General features: G+C 36.2%; 1 protein-coding gene across 16 annotated transcripts in view; it reads right to left on the bottom strand.

Annotated features, from left to right (window-relative positions):
• The window catches only part of HNRNPC (heterogeneous nuclear ribonucleoprotein C), a 60,532-nt gene that overhangs the window by 20,047 nt on the left and 13,771 nt on the right, over positions 1-26,714 (bottom strand). For 12 of the 16 annotated variants that reach the window (XM_090270329.1, XM_090270325.1, XM_090270333.1 and 9 more), the window contains 3 exons: positions 12,880-13,155; positions 9,343-9,457; positions 8,710-8,757 (listed from right to left, as the gene is read on the bottom strand). In XM_090270329.1, coding sequence (XP_090126455.1) covers positions 8,710-8,757; positions 9,343-9,457; positions 12,880-13,120 — 404 coding nt within the window. In that variant the 5' untranslated portion in view covers positions 13,121-13,155. The remainder of the gene's footprint in view (positions 1-8,709; positions 8,758-9,342; positions 9,458-12,879; positions 13,156-26,714) is intronic. The other 4 variants (XM_090270336.1, XM_090270338.1, XM_090270339.1 and 1 more) reach the window with 1 other exon arrangement.

The raw sequence follows: 26,714 nt of genomic DNA, 5'->3' as shown, positions 1-26,714 counted from the left end.
CCAAGTACAGCTGGCTGCTTCCCCAGATAACACCAGAGATATTCACAACTGTGCATCTTTATTAAAGCGGTAACTCTCCCCCTACCTACTATACTGAAGGCAGGTTCAAATATAGCCCTTTGTAAAACTAAATGGGGCTTCCTTGAATCTTAACAGGGAAGCTTATAGCTACCCAAAGTGCAACACAATTCATCTTTTGCTGAGACAATCCTGTACAATGCATGACACATAGCAGCCCCTGTTAATTTCACAGCACTTTCCAAACTGTATACTGTCTGTCATGCACATTATATTTGATCTGTAAGCTGATGTATTTCATTCCTCTTTCTAATCATGGTTTGCTGACATATACTACACCACCTATAATACACTGCCTCCTAATGATCAATAATTTCAAAAATGAATCAGTGAAAATTAATGTGAAAAAATATTTTAAATAAATCACAGAAATTTTAAAATCTGAAAAAGAAACTACTGCAAAATATTTCAAAGGAACTGCTCACAGAAGAAGTCCTCTCGCAAGAACTGCTCCAATCAACCATTTTTCTAGAAGCAATAGACTCAACTGGACATAAAAATGGAACTGTATCTTTGTCAGGAGCTTCCAGGTTCAATATCAATAAATCAATAAATAATGTTTTGCACACAAGGGTGACTTAGGCAACTCTCCTAGTTTAATATATAAACCCCCAAGAACATTCATCCTAAAAGCAAAGGCTACTTTGGGGTTTATAATCTTATAATCCTACCACAAAACAATTATGTCTGTAAATGAATCTTTGGGTAATTATAAACTACATGTTATGAGAGTTTATAAAATATCTGAAACAGCTGATAGTACATCTGAGTGTCAGATATTAAATCTATTTAATATGGTAGTTTTATATTGACAATGTCTGTTAAAATCATAACAACTTCCATAACTGTAACATGAGGAATGGCCATAACAACAAGAATTCGAAATTCCACAAGAACAAAATGGTAATAATAAAAACTTGCATTAAAAATTCTTTCAGCCCTGGCTGGTGTGGCTCAGTTGACTGAGTGGCAGCCTGTGAACCAGATGGTTGTCAGTTCAATTCCCATCCAGGGAACATGCCTGGGTTGCAGGCTGGGTCCCCACTTGGGGGCGCATGAGAGGCAACCACACATTAATGGCTCTCTCCCTCTCTTTCTCCCTCCCTTCCTATCTATCTACCTACCTATAAATAAATAAATAAATAAAATATTTTTTAAATTCTTCCAAACAAAGGTAATCTTTAATCATTTCAGGTTAACACTACCACTGAAACTCAGTCACCTTACTGCAGATGCAAGCAGCAGCAGAATCCAATCCTCTGTTGTCCCCTTGTCAGAAGATAGCATTTAAAACACAGGCGACTCAGATAAGTTTTACCATTTGATTATCCTCCGGTTTTACAGGTATTTACAAATCCTTGGGACTTGATCACGAACACCCATTAATATCCAAACAAAAATACAAATCATTGCAATTCAAACAAAACATCATTAATAACTTGTTTCCTAGTATTTAAAATCTATGTTTCTCCTTACAAAACACCCAATGTCTACATTCTTAAAGTTTCTGTCAAACTCAGGGCTAATAATGTTTAAAGGGCATTAATATCTGGTCTACACTCCCCAACTCCACCATGCCAAAAACGAGAAAAGAATAGTAATAATAACAAAAAAAGAAAACAGAACTCAAATCAGATCAAGCCCCCAAATCTGTCTACTAATTCATAGGAAATACAGATGGTAGGGGAATGTGATGAACACTACAAAATACAACAGAAAGAACCAAGTCTGCAAAAATACAATCAGATTAAAGGATTTTATTATTTCAGTGTAAATGATATTATGGTTGTTCATAAAAATAGTCTTTTACATACTATATTTTTAATTGAAATGTTCCATAGTAAGAGTAAAAAAATAAATAACTATTAAAAAGGATGTTTGGAAAACAAATACCAACCATTCATTTCACTATGCATTACTTTGAAAAACTTGTCACACATAAAGAAAGAACCCTAATTATGCTAGAGGTGTTAGGTTTGCAGGGGGTGGTGGTAGTGAATGTCCAAGATTCCCCACATTTTGATATGCAATTAATGTTATCAAAATAAGCAGTAGTAATAATGTATGTATTAATAGGATTAATAAAATACTAATTCAAAAGTGTAGTTTTCAGTAACATTAGCAATCTGTGGAGTTCGATAAACAGGAATCCTCATGCTCTAAAAAGATTAAGAATTCTTGATTGTAAATCATATTTTAGGGTCATTTATAATGCAATTTCTTATTTTTTTATATTTCCTTCAGTATTCATAGCAACTATATTAGTAGGCACTACTGTTTCCATTTTAGATACGAACACACTTACATGTGTGACTTTGGTCATGACCTTCTTTGCTAAGTGATAAAAGTCCCTAGATTCCTCATGTGTTCTTTTCTCTGCTCCACATCAGCTGCCTTCACAACCATGGCAATAGATATTAGACCTCAAGATCCAAAAAGTTGATTAAAAAAATCAAAGTAAAGCCAAATCTGTCTTGATATATTTAGTACATGCACTTCATATTCTTAAGGACATGACTAAAGAACTAAAGTGGACTTCTGGCCAAGATTGAGGCATAGGTAGGTACACTGTGTCTCCCTCCACAGCTAAGAAGGAATACATCTACCTCAAAACTGGAGACAACAAGAAGTTCCAGAAAATGGAGCTGCATGGAAGTCCAACTAACACAGATAAAAAGTTGGGAAGGCCACCTGGGGAGCACTTCCAGAACCACACCAAACTGCGCAGCTCCGTTCCAGCGCCAGGGAAAATAAAGACTCACTGCTGACTGTAAAAACCAGTGAGGGCTGGGGTGAAAGAAGACACTGCAGGTCTCTTAGCAGGGTCCAAATGTTTAAAGGGCCCCCACGATCCTAGAATGTCCACAAACTCACTCACTCTGGGAAACACAACCACGACCACGACACCAGCTTAAGAGGGGCACCAGTCACATACTGGAAGTGGGCAAAGTGCTTGGAAAAGGGGGGAGTGCTGAGTAAGTGACACTGTTCCCTCTCAGATCCCTCCTCAACATACACCACAACATGGTGAAAGGGGCCAACCCAACTGATGAATACCAAAGGCTCCACCCCTTACAACATAACAGATGCAACAGCTCTACCTAAGACACACAGACAAACACAGGAGCCTGTCAAATTCAGGAGACAGAGAAGCATGGCCCAAAAGGGGGAACAGATCAAGGTTCTAGTGGGAGAATTAAGCAACAAGGACAGCGCCAACCTAATAGACGCAGGATTCAAAACACTACTGATAAAGATGCTCATAGGCTTGACAGATATGCTTGAGTACATCAAATACAGAAGGGAAGAAGTGAAGACTATGCTACATGAAACAAAGGAAAATCTACACAAAAGCAATGAATGGTGAAGGGAAGGAAACTGGGGTTCAAATCAATGATTTGGAACATAAGGAAGAAAAAAGTCAACCAGTACAGAATGAAGAAACAAGAATTGAAAAAACAAGGACAGGCTTAGGAAACTCTGGGACAACTTTAAACATGCCAACATCAGAATCACAGGGATGCCAGAAGAAGGGGAAGAACAAGAAATTGAAAACTTACATGAAAAAATAATGAAGGAAAACGTTCCAAATTCGGTGAAGGAAAGACATACAAGTCCTGGAAGCACAGAGTCCTAAACAAGTTGGACCCAAAGAGGAACACACCAAGACGTATCATCATTAAAATGCCAAAGGTTAAAGATAGAGAGCAACAAGAGAAAAGAAGAGTTATCCACAAAGGGGTGCCTCTAAGACTCTCAGCTGGTTTCTCAAAAGAAACTTTGCAGGCAAGAAGGGACTGGCAAGAAGTGTTCTTGGCAATTAAATAAAACGGAGATTACTCTATCCAGCAAAGATATCATTTAGAATGGAAGGGCGGATAAAGTGCTTCCCAGACAAGATAAAGCTACAGGAGTTCATCATTACCAAGCCATTATTATGTGAAATGTTACAGGGACTTATTTAAGAAAAAGAGGATCAAAACTATAAACATTAAAATAACAACAAATTCACAAAAAACAAAAACAAACTAAGCAAATAACCAGAGTAGGAACAGAATCATAGATACGGGGAATCATTCGGAGTGTTATCAGCTGGGAGGGGAAGGGATGGGGAGGTGGAGAAATGGAGAAATGGTGCAGAGTTTAAGAAGCATAATTGTTTGGTACAAAATAGACAGGGGTAAGTTAAGAATAACACAGGAAATGGTGAAGCCAAAGAACTTACATGCGCGACCCATGGACATGAACTAAGGGGGGGGGGATTGGAATTGCTAGAGGGAATGGGGGGTATGGGTGGAGGGGAGCAAAGGGAAAAGAAACTGGGACAACTGTAACAGCATAATCAATAAAATATACTTAAAAAAAAAAGAACTGAAGTGACTACGTAGACAATAATTTAATCTCCATTTACATAGCTAGGCTTAGAGCTTTTAGCATTATCTCAGAGACAATTTCCGATTTTCTTTTAATAAAGACTCCAACATAGTTGATTTAGGGTCACTAAAATAATAACAAAAATCTTAACCTTGTGAAAAAAAGTATCTTCAAAACCACTTCTCACCTTGGCTGGTGTGGCTCAGTGGATTCAGTGCCAGCCTGAGAACCGAAAGGTGGCTGATATGATTTTCAGCCAGGACATGTGCCTGGGTTGTAGGCTGGGCCCAAAAGGCAGGTGACTGACTGATATCTCTCACCCTCCCTTCTCATAAAATCTAACCCCCACACCCCTACCCCTCAAAAAAGCCCAACTTCTGAGAGGAAACAAACACCATTTCCCAGAGTAGTTATTTCATTCTTCACTAAACCTATTCATTTCCCAGCAGGTAACAGTATTATACTTGAATCAGCTCTTTATCAGTTACTACCTGCTTGATCCATTTAGTCTTCAGAAATCTTTTTCTCTGGCATCTTTACAAACAATGAGGGAGGACAACAATGTGTTGCCATCAATTTTTAGGACTAAAAAGCAGTGGTAAGAAATGTGGGTTTCTCTGCAAACATCTAAATTTCTTCACTATTCCTTGCTGTCTGTATCTCTTTTTATTAAGTTTTATGAAATTCCTCACTTAAAACAACCTTTTCCCAAACATATTTATAGTGAGATGGTAGAGATGGTCAAAGTTTTGCTGCCTTACTAAGAAACTTAAAACTTCAGAGGACTATCTCATGGAGGTAGAATTACATTGCTAAAATTTCTATACACACAATTTAGAACAGGAGTTTCTCATGCTAAAGTACATAATACCCCAGAAATTATATCCAAAAAGCTGAATGTATTACATTTTTCTATAAGGAGTCATGATAAAGAACACGGGTTTAAGTTGCAGAAATAAAACTACTTCCTTGTTCTTTGCTATCTATGATTCTCAATCCTGCCTGGACATTAGAATTCCCTGGGGGCTTTAAAATATACACCAATAAGACTTCCAGCCAAGATTGACAAGCTCTGTCTCCCTCCACAACTAAGAAGGACTACAACTACTGCAAAACCAGAAATAACCAGAAGTTCCAGAAAATAAAAGTTGTTCAACATATTAAGTTATAAAGAAGTGGTGCTCGTCTGGATGAGTAGGAGGGGTGAAACTGGGGCGGAGAGGTCAAGCTGTGCTGACGGCAGCAGCAGTGGCGATGGCGGCGGGACCGCAGTAAGCACAGACACCCATTATTAAGGGGAGGTGAAAAGCACCTGGGGAGCACCACCGGCTGTAGACCAGACCCGTCAGCTTGCGATTCCAACGGCAGGGAAAGCAGACCCCCATTGCCTTGGACTGTGAGGCCCAGAGAGGGTGGGGATGGAGGAGGCTCCCAGTCTCTCAGCGGAGAGTGAAGGGTAAGAATCCATTTTGGACCCCCACCCCCCACAGAAGACAACACAGCGTAGTGAGAAGGGTCACCTGGTTGTGACAAGTGCTCGGATCTCCACCCCCTATAGCATAGGAGGTGTGACAGCCCCACCCAGGAAGCAAAGGTAAACACAATTGTCAGGATGGCACAGATCACAATAGAGATCCCCGTGACGCAGCTGACCAGACAGCAAATATCTAATCTAACGAAGCAGCAGATAGGAAATCTTTCTCAGGCACAGCTCAGAGCTTTGGTTATACAAATGCTTACAGACCTAACAGCAGATTTAAAACAAGACGGGAAAGGAATGAAGGCTAGTCCTGCTGAAATGAATGAAAACACATATGAATCTAGTGGTGAGGGAAAGAAAACCAGGGATCAAATCAATAAATCGCAACATAGGGAAGGAACAGTCAACCAGTGCAGAAAGAGGAAACAAAAAGTAAGGAAAATGAGGAGAGGCTCAGAAACCTATGGGACAGCTATAAGCGAGCCAACATCCGAATCATACGGTTGCCAGAAGGTGAAGAAAAACAACTAGAAATTGAAATATTGTGTGAAAAAATAATGAAGCAGAACTTCCCTAACACGGGGAAGGAAATAAGACTTACAGGTCCAGGAATCACAATGAGTTCCAAAAAACTGAACCCAGGGAGAACCACACCAAGACACATTATAATCAAAATGTGAAAAATTAAGGATAAAGAGAGAATCTTAAAAGCAGCAAGAGACAAGAAGAGAATTACGTACAAAGGGGTCCCAATAAGACTATCAGCTGATTTCTCAAAAGAAGCTCTGCAGGCAAGAAGGGACTGGCAAGAAATATTCAAAGTAATGAAAAGCAAAAACCTACAACCATGATTACTCTATCCAGTGAAGCTGTCATTCATAGTAGAAGGACAGAGAAAGTACTTCCAGGACAAAGTAAAACTGAAGGAGTTCATCAGATCCAAACCACTGTTATATGAAATGTTAAAGGGACTTGTTTAGGAGAAGGAGGATCAAAACTATGAACATTAAAATGAAAACTATCACAACAACTAACAACAGAAGCTAGAAAATTGAAACAAAGGCAAACTAAGTAGGCAATGGGAATGGGAAAAGAATTATAGGTATGGGGAACATTATGGGGTGAAGTCAGCTGGGAAAGGGAAGGGGGGAAAGGGAGGGAGATGGTACAGGAATTAAGAGGCATAGTAGGAGGGAGTGGAGTTGACAGGAAGATATTGAGAAGAACTATATGCACAACCAATGGGCATGGACTAAGTGGGGAGGAACAACTGGAGGGAGAAAGGTCACTAGGTGGAGGGGAACAAAGGGAAAATAAATTGGGAAAACTGTAATAGCATAATCAATAAAGCATTATTAAAAAAACAAGCAAACAAAAAAATACACCAATAAAGAGTCTACCTGAAACAACTGTACAAAAAACCCTACAAGTGTAATTGAGCATGAGTACCTTTTAAAGGTGGCCGAGAGATCTATGTACAAGAGGAGAGATGGGGTAAAGAACAGTTGCTTCAGACAGACTCACTAGGTTTCAGGGCCTTCAAGTCACTCCACCAGTGAACAAGTTTTCCCATACCTGTTCTTGCAAGTGTAAGCTCTGCCATTTTTATATTTTAATATTTTCAAAATACAACGACCATTTTTCAAAATGTGTTCAAACATAAAAACCTCAAGAAATCTCTAATGACAAATGAAATAATCACTTGATGATGCGTGAAAGAGACTCAAATCATACAATGTAGATCCAAGCAATTTTACCAGTTTTCTTCTTTTGTCCTTTTAATAATTAGCTACCATAGCCTACGTGATATCTCTCAAACACAAAGGAAAAACTTACTCTGATTTATCAACTCCAGTGAAGATACTCAAATATTTCCACATAATGCATATTTTAAAAAGTACCAAACCAAATTTATTTAATGTTTCCATAACATTCATGAAGATTAATATATCGGAATGCCAATGTCATACCAATCCTTTCTGTATATCATGCCATTCTCTAATAATTCCTACGTCGAATCTAAACCTATCATTCAAAAGCCATACATAACCTATCCCTACCCATATATCTTCTAATTTTATTTCTCAGGACTCTCCAACAAATACTAATGCTATTCAGAAGGCACAAGAAGAAATCATAATCATTATTCCAAACTCCTTACCTTTTAGAACTATATTACCACAATACCCCATTTATTATACAAATCTTAATACCTGTAACTCCTAAAGCAATTTGTATTGTTAATTCATTATATATGCTGATTGTACTGTATTTTGTATTAGTTGGTTTGCTTAGAAGTCATTATAGAATATTTAAGGGTAGGAATAATTTTTTAGTTTTGCTGTAATTACATACAATGCAAAACCATGTGGCAAGTATGAAATAGGGAAATAATAAAAGAGAACACAGAACTACTATTTAAGTCCCATTTCATCATTAGGAAAGTTAGTCCATTTATTTGGCATACAAATTAAAACAGAAGACAACCTCCCTGTTTCGAGAAAAAATTGCTCCAGAAATATTGGACATGTTCCAATATGCCCAAAAGATATATTGATTCTCTGAAATTAAGAGAAATGCCACCTTACCTAGTCTACCTCTGACAATTTGCAGGAAGATATTTTTCAGTTTGTTTTGGCAGAAAGAGGGGACTTTAAAATGTTTGTGTTTTCATTACTACAAAAGGGAACATTCATTACTACAAAATAGGAAAATAAACTGGTTCTTAATAGGTGGCTTTTTACTAAGATAGACAAAACAAAACACCATGAACATACCTGTCATAATAATCCCGTTGAAAATCATAGTCCAAGTCAAAGGAGGAGCTGAAAAAAATAAATACCACAAAGTATTAATTTGGAGCTGTTAATGTCAATTCACAACAGCAGATGGGGAAAAAAAAACCCCCATGCCAAACCAACCACAACAAACAGATCAACAGATTAGCATAGAATAACCCACAATAATTTAAATAACATCACTAAATTTCAAGCATCTTAGGCTACTGAACATGCAGTGGCCAAATAGCAAATGTAGGCAAGTTTGCTAAAATTTCAACACACAGCATAACAGCTAAAATAAGAACATTGAAAATTACAACAGTAAACTAAACATTCTAAGGCCATCTTCTTTTCCCTTTTTTTACTCCCCAGCTTCTTAGAAGCTAAATTCTCTTGAAGAATTTTAATTTGTGCCATAAATACCAAACTACTTTAATAGTAACAAAAAATCACAGAGATTTTAAATCTCTGGGAAATGGACAAAAAGGAGGTACATTCACAAAAGTTAATAAAGCATTACTTTTACACAGTAAAACATATGACAGTTAGCCCTCCCCACTCCCAGAAAAACAGATAGAGAAGATGCCCACTGATGGACACAATGCAGTTATAAATAATAAAGTTCCGGACCTGAGTAGAGGGGACGGAGAAGGGTGTTCTGGTACTGACCCGTACATCTCCGCTGCAGATCGTTTCACACCTGCTTTCCCCCGGTTCACTTTTGGCTCTGCAGCCAGATTAATATCTGAAAAAACAAAAACAAGAACAAAAAATTTTAGTGACAACTCTGTTGGGCTTTTAAAGGTATACAGAGTCAAATAAATCAACAGAAGTCTAACTATTCCCTCATCTTTCTTCTTTTACAAGGTTAGGATTTAATATTCTATTCCTTTGCCCTCTGTTCTCTAGCAAAAAAGTGTTCATTATTTATAACACATTAAGTCTGTCTCTGTTACATTCCACTCTCAGCTCCTACCTTCAACGGAACTATATGTATCACCATTCAGAGTACCCCATTCTGTTCACTCAGTTACTATTGCAGGAGAAAATTATCAATAACTAATGGTTGCTTTTCTAGGAATGATTCTGTGGATTTTAAATTAGCACAGACAAATATATTAGAAATGAGTGAATGACATCAGATATTTTATATGGCAGGGCATGAATTAATATGTAATATGGTTCATGTATGATACCCTTCAAATTCCCCAAAGGCAAACTTTTATTCTCCTTACAAGTCAGGTCAGCTGCAAAGTTGCTCAAAAATGCTTGTAAGGAATATTATGCAGCCTTGGCCAGTGGCTCAGCTGGTTGGAGCATTGTCCCATACACCAAAAGGCTGTGCGTTTGATACCTAGTTGGGGCACATATGGTAGGCAACTGATGGACGTTTCTCTCTCTCTGAAATCAATAAATATATCCGATGGTGAAGATTAAAAAAAACAAAACAAAAAAACCCCTTTATATCTGTACGTACTAGAACACACCGAGTAAAGAGGGGGAAAAATCCTAGTCTCCAAATACAACATTAATTTTTTAAAAGCACTTACTCCAGAGGTTAACTACTTACCACCCTACCACCCACTGCCTGCCAAACAAGAGTTCAGTGGGCTCCCTTCTTTTAAAAAAGACCATTTTGTCAAAAACCAATTAGCCAAATGTTAGCTCTTCAAAACTCAGTTCATCAAATGACCAATTAAAAAATAGGCAAACGCTCAATCCATTGAGCCATACCAGCCAGAGCTAAAGAGTATTTCTGAAAAATCAAATACCAACAAGAAGCTGTTCGGTTTACAAAAATTAGTTAGGAAGTGCAAAAGGGATTAGAAAACCCACTATTTGCAACCCCTAATCAATTACCTAAGCATGTGGAACTTTATCACAGAAAGGTGATAAACCGCGTTAAGCCATCTGATGTCGTACATTATGAAGTACATAACACTATCCATTAAATATTTTCAGCAAACTAAATAGAATCTAAATTAAATCAAGCCTTTAGATTTGCAGACTCCAAGACAGTAAGCGCGTTTCATGTGGCTATTGAACATTTGATATGCATTATGTCTGAATTCAGATATACCTGAAGTATACACACTGGACTTCAAAGACTTGGTATGAAAAGAGAATATAAAATACCCAATCATATTTTTCAGTGATTACATATCAAAATGACATATCTTGGGTGTACTGGGTTAAAGTATATTACTGAAATGAGTACTGCTCATTTTACTTCTCTTAATATAGCTATTCACAAATTTAAAGATCACATACACGGCTCACATTGTTTCTACTGGACAGCACTGCTCCAGGTCATTATACAAAATAGGGTTAAAAAAAAAGACAAGGAAGCAATCAGTTTAGATTGTGGGAAAATACTAGAGATTTCTCCAATAATTAAATGTCATAAATTTTTTAAATGAGAAAGGGATGAAGAAACTAACAGACTTAAAGACATCTAAGAAGCGATTAACCAAATGCATATGTAGACATGGATTGGATTCTGATTTGAATTCCAAGTTATAAAAGTTTGAAAAAAAGGAAGAATCTGAATATAGACTGAATATTAGATGTTATTAAGGAATTACTATTAATATTTTCTTGTGTAATAAGAAAAGTGAGGTTTGCATTTTGTTAAGTCTTTATTTGCTAGATATATACTGGTCTACCAAATTTTTTATAAAAACAGAAAAAGACTGATAAAAATAATATCAGTTACATGTTGGTATCTGTTAACCTGAGATGCACAGAACATACAGATTAATTGTCTTGCTCTGGTGTTAGAAAATTTCTATGACAGTTAAAAATTACTTTAAAAAACCTGACTGTTTTCAGATCTCTCATAAAACTTGTTTTAATTTCTACCACAATTTTATAAATGCCGTAGTTTTATATATTGAGTTTTTACTCCAACCTGAAGAGTACAAGCCACATTAAGTGTCAATAAAGCTGAAGTTGGACTTCAAATTTGTTGTACATTACGCATTTTAAAACATTAAATAGAAACTCCTGGAAAATGTTGAAAACAAAACAAAAATTTAACTAAGCCACCACAGTATTCTAAAGCCTAGAAACGGACTTCTCTTACAAATGCTTCAGCTTCCATAATATTCACATCTCAGAAAATATAGGCTGTATCAAAATACATGACTGACAGCAAATCCCAGAAATTCATAAGCAATTAGAAATCTATTCAAGAGCCCCAGGAACATGGCTCAGTTGGTTGGAGTGTCACACCATACGTAGGTTGTGGGTTTGATCCCTGGACGGGGTGCATATGGGAGGCAACCTATTGATGTTTTTATGTCACATCAATGCCTCTCTCAAATCAATAAACAAAAAAACATTCAAGAAAATGGGATCCTATAATCATTAGGAACATACTTATGATTTTAACAGTCTTAATAGGTAATGAGATCTAAAGTTTAGAATATAAACCATCATGTGAGCAGAGCTCAGATCTCATTTCTCAACATTTGAACATGCTACACCACAGAAAAGACCCCTACTGGGAGAACTACTATCTAAAACTATACACCAAAGTTTATGCTGCTAAAACATGTTAACAATAAGCACCTTTTATCTAATATAACATGCTGGACTTCTACTAGAGGCTTTTCATGAATCATCTCAATAAATCCTTTCAATTTACCTAAATTCTCTTGACCATCCCAAGTATAAACTCTGAGATATTATTAACTCCATTTTAACACATGAGAAAATTTAAGACTGGGCCGAGCTACATAAGCTACCCAATAAATATACAGTGTGAAGTCCCAAACAGAGCCAAGCAACCTGACCCGACTCTGGAGCCCATGAGGGACAAGGCTACACGGTCTTTCCTCAGTCCACTGTGAGCAGGAGGCACAGTCATGTATTAAGGCAGCAACTGTACCTTATGAAATGGCATTCCTACCTCCTCTATCTTACTCAAGACTACCAACTGAGGTTATCTAGTCTCACCTGCTCAACATGGCATAACAAATAAAATCCATATTTAGCCTATTACATATTTAAACCTAACATTTGTATTATGCTAAAGCAAGCCACAACATCCAGAAAATCTCAGGCTATTAAAATGAGGGAGAGGGGGGGAGAAAACAACACAAATAGCAAAGTTTTTATATCTGAATTACATGAGTGAAAAATTTAATTCAACCTAAATCTTACCTAGAACCTGGCCAGCAATCATCCTGCCATCCTCTCCTGCCACTGCAGCCCGGGCATTTCTCTCATTAACATATTGAACAAAGGCAAAACCCTTATGAACTGAGCAACCCACAATTTTGCCATATTTTGAGAAGATAGCCTCCACATCAGATTTCTTGACCACAAGAGTATTAAGATTTCCAATGAATACACGGGAGTTCATGGAGCGAGGATCTGTCTTGTTGGTAACATTGCTGGCCATTGTCTTTGATGATAAGGTTCCTCACAAAGCCGAAACTGGAAGGAAAAAAAAGGCATAAACGTGAAAAGATGCTAAAACCAAAATATTCCGTGATAAAACTTTTTCTACTCTTATTTTGAACCACTGTGACTATCTAGAGTGCAGTAGTAGTCAACCTCAATCTGTTACTATTCAGAGATTAGAGCACCTGAATATATCTCCTTATAGAAATTCAACTTTCCCTTCTCAAAAGTGCTAGACTATCATTTCAAGGGGACAAAAGAATCTTTACAAACTCTTGGCAACACTGTTCTTGAACATTAATTCCAAATGACTCCAGATTTAAAGACCGCAAGCATATTAGAGCCCCCACTAAGTCCTCTACTACCAATTTCTACTCGTTTTTCACCTTCCCAGTCATGCTAATCTAACCATCACTTGCCATCTATCAGTAATTCCATTTTCCTGCACATCGCTGTTACTGAGTCTCACTCAATCTCCCAAAGATATACAAAAACTCCAAATTCTGCCCACAAACCATTTAGCTAGATTAATGTGGACAACTGTCACTCTGCCCTTCAAATATAATTGACCTTATTATACAAAGGCAATGCACAGACCAATTCATTCACTCTGGAAATATCTATTTCCAAGTACTTCAACTGATTTACAATATGCCAGATACCTTAAGTATACTATCATCTTTTTATAGATTACAATGGCTCTTCCTTTTCTTTTTATATGACAACCTACAAAATAGACCTGGGACACAATACTGGATGGTAATGATAAACACTGCATGAAATCAAAAGACCAAAGGAAGGAAGAGAATACAAATTCCCTCAGACAATTTTGAAACAAAAATTGTCTTTATGTATGCTAGGTTCAATCTTAATGTTTAGGCATTCTTTTAGCTTTTATACCAGTCTGCTTCCCCCTGCCACTCAATCTGTTATTATGATAGGCCTACCTTAAGATTTAGAGCAACAGTCTTAAGATTAAAGATACCAGTGTCTAATGTTTTCCTTCCAATCCTCAAGAGAAATCATGACTAACTAGTTCCCATGACTATATTAAAATGTCTCATATATAAATATATATAATAGGTAGTATACATCATTTATACATGACCGCTACCATTCTGACCCTTAAAATACCTAGTCATTTCACAAGCAGTAGTAATTTTAAAGATGTAAAAACTGCTTTTCCCTTCTATCCTTTCTGAAATTCAAGACATAATCCATCCTATTTTTATTTCTAAATTACATCTTTTTATATAGCGAGTAGTTCCTAATCATTCTTTTAGACTAAACAAAAAGATTTACCCAACAGTAGGCACTGAGAATCACCCACAGCCTTTCAACCTAAGTGTGATTACCAAAAATCCTTAGAAAACCAAGAATTAAAAACATAAACCTTCCAAGCAGGGTAGTTTGACATGCCACCACCATACTGAACATGAGGGAAAACACCAAACAATATACATTAAATTTATTTCCCTTTCACATACACTCCTCCTTTGAACCACAAATCATAAATGGATTTAATGACTATTTCCTCAACTTTCACAAATATGCCACATACTTGATACCAATCAAGTTATACAGAACAAAATTCATCACATACAAAAAATGTCTAAGGGCACAATTTTCAACCTTTTTCAACTCATGGCACACACAAATTAGTAAAATTCTGGAGCACACTAAAGAACATTTTTGTCAATTTGAACAATAACAAAAAAAGGTATGACGTTGATTCATTCACATCAGACGGCTATTGTGTTAGCTGTTGTCATTTTTTAATCTGACAATCTAAGGGAAAAAAGGTCAGTACCCCCAACTAAACAGTTAGGTATTTCATGTTTAAAAATGTTTGTGGTACACCTGTGTGCTTTGGCAAATTGTTACCTTAAGGTATTAGGGCTTAATTCTCTCAAGGAACCCTATCTGAAAAGGCTGGTGGAGAGACATCCAGGTAAACGAAATAGAAAGGTACTAGACCCTGGCACAGTAGCTCAGTTAGTTAGAGCACCGTCCCAATACACCAAGGCTGTGGGCACATACAAGAATCAACCAGTGAGTGCATAAATGGGTGGAACAACACATCAAAGTCTCTCTCTCAAATATAAATAAACAAAATAAAAAGGTGCTAACAATGGTTGTCATTTCAGAATTTAAGGATAGCATTTTTTCCCTCATTTTCTTTGATAATGTGTGGTTTCCAAATTCAATACAAAATTCATGAATTGTTGATAAAAATATAATACAATGATCCCAGTTTCAAAAGCTGGGCTAAGGTCAACAGTTTAACTTTCTTACTATAAGGATTTAATCAAGATATGAGCAACTGTAAAGACAGGTGAACCTCAAAGATCCATTAATCCCACTCCTAGGAACACATCTTTCTGAAGAATTAAACAGGTTACTATAAATTATTCTTTTCTCACTGAACGTTTCTTGAGTATCTGCTAAGTACCAGGCACCAGGGCTCCTTAAGGGGACAAACAGGAACAGATGACTCTAGCAGTTCTGCCATCTGTTTATAAGATTTTATTTATTTTCAGAGAGGGGAAGGGAGGGAGGAAGAGAGGGAGATGATCAATGAATGAGAGACGCACCGATAGGTTGCCTATCACACACCCCAACTGGGGATCCAGCCCAAAACCAGGCATGTGCCCTGACTGGGAATCAAACCAGTGACCTTTCGGTTCATAAGCCATCCCTCAATCCAGTGAACCAAATGACCTTGGGTCACATTTCATGATCTTGGGTCACATTTCACCCTACCTCTTGTTGTTAACATGAGAAAAATGGTCAATACCCTAAATGCACATAAATTACTGGAGAAGAAGGAATTCCTGGAAGAAAGCACCAACAGCACAGCAGTTTTGGAATCTTTCTGAATCCTTACATAAAAGCAATCAAATCAGATAGTAAAACCCAAACCCATGGACAGTATTTACAACAAAACTTGCTAACAAGGTATTCTAATTAAAACTCCCAAAATGCAAGCCAACATTACAGCAACCAAGACCTAGAAATTGAAGAATCCCAAAACATCTGACTAGTATTTACTGGAAAGAACCAATTTTAAGAAAAGCAGTGTTTTACCTGCTCCAATAGTGAGCACAAGGTACTGTAGTAAAAATGAAGGTGCTAGAGCAGCTTACGTCTCTACGAAATGTCAAAACTAACACAGAAGCCCTATGTGCATCATTCCATTCTCAAATCTTTTTTCATCCTCTAAAGATACTAATACTCTCTATCACTTCCTTCCTTCCTAAGTAATTCTATCACCTAAATGTGTATTCCTACACAGTACCCTTACCCATTAAAAGAAACCTGATGTCTTTTAAAATTCTTTTTAGGTATGTTCTCCTTCCATCCCTTTAACTTAAAATTCACATTTTTAAGAATCCAGGGCATTTGACCTGCAGTTCCCAGTCTACATTTTCAGAAATTTCATACTCTTAATGAAATTACACATAGTTTTTCTGTCATCTGTATATCCTCAAATAGGAATCTGGGACAAAAGGCTTGTTTAAACTCATGTGTTACCCTTTTGTGCATTATCTTTTTGTGATATCATAAATTCTACCTCATGGTATCATGATGTTCCAAGTTTATCTCTAACATATTACTTAGAAAGAACTCGTAAGAATAGTTTCTCAGTTCTTACATGTTATTACCAGTTTGGCTATATTCCTTATATTTGTAAATAAGTTTTGCTGGGTATAAAACCATGGATCACATTTTCTTTCCTTACGTGTTCTGCCATTTGTTTCTGGACTGTCACAGGATCATCCCAAAGTGTAAACCTTGCTGGCAAAGTTCTACTTTTCCCAACTTAAGTAGTAGTTACATGGTTTCTTGCTTTATAATAACTCATTAGCTGTATTTTTAAAAGATTTTATTTACTTACTTTTAGAGTGAAACAAACATCAGTATGTCAATATGTGAGATAACTCCCACACACCCCCAACTGTGGAGCTGGCAGCCACCCAGGTATATGCCCCAACTGAGAATCGAACCAATGACCTTTCAGTTTGCAGGGCAGTGCCCAAGCCACTGAGCCAAACCAGCCAGGGACATTAGCTGTTTTCCACGGACTAAAAGAAATGGTACAGATCTAAATGAATATATCTGAGATTGCCTTATAGGTCCTAAAGGTTTACATTTTGGAATAATCTACCCTGATAAAAATGGTCAGTTTCTCCTCACTTTTTAAAGTACTAGGAAAGGAAGAAATGGAAGAGACTGCTTGGACCAGCTTAAAAATCCAACCTAAATGGTACAGTCTTAAACACATCAGATTTCAAGGGTAAAAGCAAGTTGCAGAAGAAATGGGTTAATTTCTGCTTTTTATCTTATATAGATATGTAGCAGTTATATTCTACATGCATGTTTTAAAAATAAATTTTTAACAATTCAGTAGTCTAATTACCAGGAACTGCAGTCTTTAGAAAATTTACAAGTCACTTCAAATGTGGAAATTATGATAAAATGTTTAAGTAAAAAAGCAGTATACAGTTGTACAATACATAAAAGGATGCATATATAAATTACATGCTTAGGAAAGACATGACAGAAATATTTTATAATGTTCTGCAGGTACTCTGCTTCTGGTTATTTATAATTATTAAAAATCGTGGTCTTAAAAATGTTTTATAAAACCATTCAAATGCTTTGACAAATGTGCATATATATATACTAATAGCCTAATAATGCTGTTAAATAATGAAATGATGTTAATCTACATGAATTAGTTTTAACTTTAACAATCAAGTCTGGTATCTTGATGGGGAATACTGTCCAGTTCATAAATCTAGCATATAAATTCAAACTTTCCCTCAAAGATGAAAGGAGTCTAGTTATAGCTTTTAAGTTTTTTCAGCAGTCATTTTAAACTCAAATTCATTTTAAGACAAATTCATGATTTCTTAAACTCAATATTAAATAATAAAGTACACAGAATTAAAAAACAGAATGTTTCTTTCTTAAAACTGGTTTGAGTAAAGCCAGTATGTAAAGTATTTCTGAAATAATCATGTTCCCTGATTACTTTACACACTGTTTAATTCACTCATGGAGATCAAGAGGATATGGTTCTAGAAAAACAGAATTCCACAAGGGTACAAACAGAAAGAAAAAGACCGAATATTTACCTAAAGGTTACCGAGTGACAGCACTAATCTAGTACCTGGATGTACATGCATGCCTTTGTATTATTCTATATCTTTTCATCCCAGGTTCTTATTCCCATTACTTTTATCATCAAAGGATCACTAAGGCTTGTCTTACCTGGAGAGTAAAAGTCAAAACCAGGAGTATTCAGTTACTTTTACTGCCTTATTACACCAAAGGCTATGTATGTTTGATCATATACTTTATGCCAAAGCAATAAAAACAGATTTCAGTGGCAGCATAAAGGACAAAATTAGTGGATATAGAAATGTGCTGATTCCTACCTCTACCATCCCAGTCATCCTAAAACAAAAAAATAAATAAAATCTATATCTGATTGGAATACAAATTGTGAATTTTATTTTCAACTTTTCATTTTAAAGTTGGAGCTATTCTAACTGCCCTCTTAAGAGGCAAACCTATCTCGGATTGTCAATCTAGCTAAAAACTTGGTAAATGTTTATAACAACAGTCCATTTCTCTTTCAGTTCATATTAAATATCAAGAAAATTCTGCTGGGAAGAAGTACCTAGCAAGGTAGGAAAGGCAGACTGAGCTATCTGACAATTTTGAGAAACACGTGGTTCAAATGGTCCAGAAACAGAAGTTATAAAGGTCCTGGAACTTTCTGGGAGTTGGGCCAAATCAATTTATAACTAGAATCAAGCCTTTGGCTACCTTGCCTTTATGTACTGGTCACTAACTAGAATGCCATCTTTAGTGGAAAGGGATTGAGGAAACAGAAAAGAAATACTTGACAAAACAGTGTCATTTAGATTGTGTTTGGTATCTTATCTGAGCATATTTACTGCAAGGGAGGGGGAGCAGAAAACAAGGAAGCAAGCCACAAGATGATTCTACTGGGCATTTCAGCCAGTTCTCTTCCTGTTCACCCAAATCACATACTAATCACATTGTACTTACTCGTATTACATTATATGTTGTTCAAAAAAAGAAAGATGGCACCAAGTATGGCTTATCAGATGTCAAATCATACTAACTAGAGAGCAAAAAAAGTAATAAATGCCACAGATAAGGAAATTTAGAACTCTACAATTTTATTACCATGCCTTAAAACCTAGACTCTACATTTAATTCAAATTATATTCAACTGCCATATGCCTAATATGCTATTTCCCATCTTTCTTTGAAGAATTTAGAAGACAAAGTGTCACTAGATGGCAGCAATGAGTTGGTAGTTTTTTTAAAAAATGACAATTTTTGAGTCCAAAGATTTTCTATTTCACTGTCTTTCACAATTTCTTGTCAACAGTTTCCCAGTACCTTTTGAATACTGTAATTGCTCTGCCTACTTAGAGCATCATCATCTGATCTCAGCTGTTTTTCTTTGACACACTTCTAAGAGTTCCTATTTTGTCCCTGTAAGTCCCTTTCAGTACAGTACCCTTTCCCACACAACTTTAGCTCACAATTTTTCCTCTATGTGTATCTTTATTGCACTCATCAACTATTTCCTTCTGGTCTCTTCACAGAGACCAACAATGATCTATCTGCCCATGTGTCTACAAAAAAACAAGGTTCTTTAATTTGCTCCCACCTCAAAGCTTATTATTCCTCAAAACAGAAACAATTTAAAAAAAGAAAAAAAAAATCCACACACGATCTCAAGGCAAGACTATCATGTCAAGACTACTAGCATGAGAAAACAGTACATGGTAGTATTTTTAGGACATTTTCAGGCCACAAAAAACAAAGCTGGCCATTTTTAGATAAATTATGCTAACTACCCACTTAAAGAATAAAAACTAAGCGCAGGCTGGTGTGGCTCAGTGGATTGAGCACTGGCCTGTACACCGAAAAGTTGCCATTTGACTTCCAGTCAAGGCATGTGCCTGGATTGTGGGCTAGGTCCCCAGTTGGGGGCATAGGAGAGGCAATGGATCCTTCTCACAGGGATGTTTCTCTCCCCTCTCTCCCACCTCTCTAAAAGTAAATAAAATCTTCAAAAAAAATTTTTTTAAACTAAGACAATACTCAAAATAGCATAAATAGGGGAAAATTAATAGTTCAGTAAATGGTACCAGGTAGCCATCTTTAAAAAAGAGGGGGACCAACCTCAAATCTCACTCTGTACACCAAAATCATTTACAGATGGATCTAAATTTAAATGTAAAAAAATTACACATGTAATTATCTAAACCTAAAGAGAAATCTCAGCAGTCTCCAAAAGATGTATGAATAACAGATAAAAGACAGAGGAGCCAAAACAAATCATAAACACAAAAAATTATTTGAAGGAAGAATATTGAAATTAAAAGATTTAAAAATACCACTTTAAAAAAAAGTGCTTGGTGAAGATGACATCAAAAATTGATTCAGACGAAAGTCAATATCAATGCTAAAACCACTGAAGGAAACATATTACATGATCTGGCGGTATTATCCAACAAATTACTGATTATAAAGGACTGGGGACATGGAGGCCATCACTTAAATGCCTCTTAAAGTGACAAAAATAAGAAATATCTATCATTTCTGCAATATTCCTGGAAAATATTTGACATGAATATACACACAGGAAAACAGACAATTTCAGCCCTGATCCCTGTGCCTCAAGCTTCTTGGGCATCATCCGGATCAAAAAGCTAAAAGTTGCCACTTTGATTCCTGTCAGGTCACATGCCCTGAGTTGCAGGTTTGTTCCCTGGTTTGGGAGTATACGGGAAGTGCAATGACGCCCCAACTAATGTTTCACTCCCTCTCTTTCCTTAAAAATAAATAAAATCTTAAAAAAAAAAAAAAATAGCCAACTTCAAATTTGTGGGGACATTACATAACACGACTGGTTGAAACTCCTAAAGTTAAAAAAAAAGGCAGGGGGCCTTTTCTAGGTTAAGAAAGCAATATGTAAAATCTGACTCGATACTGGACTAGGAAAAAGAAACATTTTTTTGCCACAACTAGAGAACTTTAATATGGACGGCATTCAAGATAATATTGAATTAATGTTAATTCTCATTGTTTTAATAATTATTTTGACGATGTAATCTTTCTTAAGACAGACAGCCATGTTGAAGTTCCTAAGTGAAATATTATGCCTATAACTTTAAAATCATTCAGAAGGAAAAAAAGGTCTGTAGAGAGCAAACAGCAATCTAGACAGTTGCTGAAATAGGGATGATTCAAATGATTTTTTAAGTTCCTATTAGAGCAAATGGAAAAACGATGTCCATCACCATCAGGCCAATTTAGCAAGTTCCTAGAAAATAGAAAAATTAATTTTTTTCTGTCAAATTTGCTAATAAAGTAAGCCAATGGGGTGCAGAAGGGAACTGGCACTTCCACTGCTATAATAACTAAGTAAAACCAGTACACATTTCTGTAGGTTCACCTGAAAATTTTTAGGAGGAAAAGTGCCAAACAAGGTCTACGTATTTGTATTAATTAAGCATTTGACGATGGTAAATAAAATTTAGGCGATTCTATATTTGGCACAGAAAAAGAGAAACTGTGACTATAAGTTTTGTGAATCCTATGACAAAAAATATTAGAAAGCCACTTAGAAATACATTGTAGAACTAACTAGTGGAAAATGTTTACAATATATAAGCTCTAAAACAAATATGGTAAGAATTCCATAGTGGTAAAAATACGTATAAAACACGTATTATAAAAGTATAGAAGATATTAAGGATAAGTAAACATTCAGCATGAGACAAAGAATGGACCAAAACTTCAAAATATTAATAGTGGTTATCTCTGAGTGTTGAAGTTTTAAGTAAATATTTTATCTGCATGTTTAAGTTTCCTTCAATGAGCATTTCTATAATTTAAAAAGAAACCCCTTCCTGTCAAAGTAAAAATGGGTAACGTAATGCAACAAAAAAATTTTAATTGATGATCTTTACAAAAATATTCCCAGAATCTCAATGATGCAAACATGGAATCATGCAGTTCAGAGCCTTCTAATTTCTTCAAAGAATGTTAAAATACCCTTACAACATCACTGCTCACTCACCAAAGATCAAGCCTCTTGAACTGCCAGTGTAAGTAAAGGAATTCACAACTGAAAATACTCAGTTCTAAAACTTAATTGGCTCTTAACCAATTTATTCCCTTACCTCGTATCTCTAATCATTCGTGACAGAATAATTTTTTCCTTTGATTAAAATATCTCATTCAAACTGTTTGTTCTCCTGACCATTTTCTATGAAAATAAGATATTGTGCCTTATTTAATTTGTTAAAGTCCCTTTTGAACACAGTAGTCCAAATTTGGCTGCTCTTGCAGGAGTGGAGCACATTCTGGATACTATCTAGATGCTATTACTTCTGCCAATTTTGGCACTGTCAACACATGCAGAATTCAGTGGAAAGTAAAACCTCTAATTCTTACTTTTAATATGTTAACTTCCTGTATTTGGACACCTATTTTGTTGGATTTCTTTACATCAAGCATAAGACAGAATTTTACATTTCAAATACTATTTTATTCTTTTATACCTAGTTCATATTCCCTGGCTCTAGCCTAAAGAGAATTTCAGACTTTGATTTTATTGTGAAATATTAACATTCTCTCGCAAGTATATATCCTTTACTGATTTGTTCAACATAACCTGGAGTCTCACCCAAGTCACTTTTATTAAATTAGATTAACACAATTTTTTTTCAACAGCAGAGGATTTTTTCATGTTACATATTAGTTTTGGGACAATAGTAATGGCAACCTCAACTGAGAAGCCCTTCTGCATATTTTCTGTACACTGGTTTAGTTTTGAGAACATGGGTTAATACCTAAAAAATTATAAACCAAAAGTTTAGGTAAAGCCTATTTTTAAAAAAAATTGAAAAGGTAGATACAAAAATACCTATCCCACAAATTCAAGCCATGTCCACCCGACCAAACTTCATTTAAAATAGTGACTAACCTAGCTAAGTTCCTAAAAAGAACATAATACAAAAACATCCCTATACTAAAATACACCATAAATTTTTTAAGAATTGAATGTCTGCAATATGTCCACAATTCAAGCCCTTAATACTGTATATAAAAATTAAATACATAAATACATCCTAATGGGTAAGGGTTCAGAGGCTTTGGGGTCAAAACAGACCTGTTTCAATTTCAAATTCAACCACTTGAGTGTGCACTTCCCTTTAGCAAGCCAATCCATCAAACACCAGATCCTTCAACTGTAAAATGAGTATCATTTGTCTCACAGGATAGGTATGAAGCTTAAATGAAGGTATAGAAAACACTGACAGTGTGCCTGGTACATCTCAGTGTTGCTGCTGTAGCTGATGCTACAACTACATCATGTACTATTAGTGGACATACCACAAAATTGGACCAGAGCCAAACAAGTGACTAACAAATAACAGTAAAGGTTTATGGAGATTTAAAAAAACTCAACATCACTATAAAGGAAATATAAATTAAACCAAATACCATTTTCACCTACCAAATAAAATTCTTTTAAATTAAAATGGTCCTTTTCATACCTTATTTGACATTATTGACTGATATATTTTCAGAGGCTACCTGAATGTTTTTTAATCAAAAGCCTGAAGACTGTGTATATTCTTTTAACGCAATAATCTCACTTTTGAGAGCTCATCTGAAAGAAACAAGGATGTGGCCATATTAACAGTAAAAAATTAGAAAACATGCATGGCAATGGGATTGACTGACTAAATGAATTTCATTTCAGTACGAGTACATCAATTCAACTGTGTACAAATAGTAAAAACTACTTTTAAATAACATATAGCACTGAGAGATGTTCATAATGTTACAAAACATACGCAATACACAGGTTTTATCTAGAAGATATCTAGAAGTGTCGCTGGTTCGATCTTCCAGTCAGGGCACATCAGAGAAGGAAAACTCTGACTCCAAAAAACCTCCGCTGCCTTGCGGCATACCTCTTCAGGGGAAAGGCTAAGGGAGTAAACCCCGACAGAAAATCCGGAGCCGGAGTCCCTAAGGCGGTATGACGTTGTAGTCAACACTGGCAACTCCTGCGGCGCACCTGAAGCCAAGCTGTATTGACTCCGTCTTTCCCTTGGACCCTTCAGCTGCGAAGAGAGGGGGGTCCTGCTGCATGGGCAACAGCAGACCCTCCATATCACCCTGCCCAGGCTCTGTAGCTTCAGCTTCACTGGAGAGGACACTCCAGCGTCATCGCAAGATGTCGATTCAACACGGGAGGAGACAGATACCGTGTCACTCCCGAGTCGGACTGCACAGCCATTCTCAGCGGTGCAGATAGACTCTTAAGAAGCTACACCATCGTCTCTCGAGACGGACGGCTGCCGGCGATCTAGGAGATTATACACTAAAGTGTTAGATATCTCAAGATGTGGCAGGATTGTGAGGTTTACATATTTTTTTCCCAAAATTTTCCTTAATAACATATTGCTTTTATAATTTTTCATTACGCAAAGATAGTTTAATGCTACCCTGGAATATGATGATTATGATAAATAGCTTGGCCTATAGTCAGCAAAGCTTTCATATAAACTCCTAAACAGAAGATGGAAAAGTCAAGCACCTCCCTTCCTCAAGAACAATTCTGAACTATATAAAATTAAGGAAATCAGCATTTCCAGGGCACCAAAAATTTCACTGAATATTGTGTTCAGTAATTTGGAGTATCTCATTTATTGGAAGTTTCAACAAATATTCTCAATCTTCACCATCAATTGTGCTGTTATTAAATGTTAGCCATCTGTTTCTATGAGTGTTGCCATCAGACTTAAGGGGAAAAACCCCAGCATATCAGAACCCATCAAATTCTTAACTAGAGCAGCTTCTATATAGAACTCCTCATCAACAAACATCTGAAGTACCAAACAAATATCAGAAACATGTAAAAGAATGCTAACAACAAAAAAAAAAACCTATCTATAATCGACATTCCAAAATTACTTCATTAAAATCAATAAATCTTGACTGGAAATTAAAAGGACACATTTATTTCACAAAAATTACGACTAAACAAAAAAGATGTAAAGGATTTGTAATTTCTAATATAACTGAAAACATGTAAATGAGAATAACAAAATGATTAGGTGGATAAGCCCCTGCTCAGGGGAAGAGTAGTATCTTTAGAGATTCATGCTTAAGAATTTAAGTCCTTGGCCCTAACAGCTGTGGTTCAGTTGGTTGGAACATAACGATTCCCAATGTAGGCACATGCTTAGAATGCAGGTTGAATCCCAGGTCCAGGCCTACACCAGCGACAACCAATCGATGCTTCTCTCTCACATTGATGTCTCTCTCTAAAAGCAATGAAAAACTGTCCTCAGTTGAGCCCAGTGTGGCTCAGTTGGTTGGACCATCATCCTGAAAACTGCAAGGTTGTAGGTTTGATTGCTGGTCAGGGCACATCCCTAGGTTGCAAGTTCAGTCCCTGGACAGGGCACTTATAAGAGGTAACCAATACATGCTCCTCTCCCTCCCTTCCCCTCTCTCTATAAATAAATATTTTTAAAAAGCAACAGCAAACATGGCAATTTAGGTGGAAAGTACATAGGAATTCATTCTACTGTTTTCTATGTTTAGATATTTTCTTTAAATGGTTGGGGAAAAAAGAAAAATGGTCATAACTGTTATTGTCACAGCTATATCTTGAACTGCAAGATTATTTTTCAAATGTGAATCTTTCCAGCTATCATTTATCACCAAGAAATTATAAATTGGTTACATTTTACCTGGCACTGTATATGATTTGCTAAAGAGCACAGAAAATTCAAAGTACAAATATCTCAATATGGCATGTATTCCGGATCACTAGTTGAAGTGTCATCACCATTTATTCAGTCTGCTTGTTTGAAATTACTTAATTCTTAATTCTACCTGTAACGTGGGTAGTCTTTAGTTCAAATTTTACAATAAAATGGTCATTTTTTATACTGTACAATATTACTTCAAATTTACACAAAATGTGGCTACACTGTGATCAACTTCTCACCCGAACGTCAAAAACATTCTTCCCAGAAAATCTACCAAAACGTCCAATTCCTAAGTTATCTACAAAAAGGAGTAAAATGGTGTAGACCAGTGCTTCTCTTCAAATGTGCCCATAATTCCAGGATAGGGCATGAAATTCTTTATTTCTAGAAGCTTTCGGATGATGGTGATGCTACTGCTGCTGGACCACATACTGTGAATAGCAAAGGTCAGCAACACTTATTTACAACACTTCATTTCCTTATCACTTGTAGAAAGCTTCAATTATATCAGTAAACTCCTTTAAATTGAGCATTCAGTTCAAACAATATATTCTTTTCAAAGTCTAACATGGTCCCTTGGAGATATGTTTGGAAAAATGAGGATTTTTCAGATATTACAAAGGTGATAGTATGCTTTTTTTGGCTACATAACACCCAAATGGGATTGGGGAAGCACCCGGCTATCAAATCAAGTATTTACATTAACATCTGAGTAGTATCATATCGGCAGCCGTC

Source organism: Furipterus horrens, unplaced genomic scaffold (assembly GCF_987537825.1).
Source record: "Furipterus horrens unplaced genomic scaffold, mFurHor1.1.pri manual_scaffold_3, whole genome shotgun sequence".
NCBI lineage: Eukaryota > Metazoa > Chordata > Mammalia > Chiroptera > Furipteridae > Furipterus > Furipterus horrens.
Note: the sequence above shows the minus strand (reverse complement) of the source record. Positions and strands in the feature narration are given on the sequence as shown.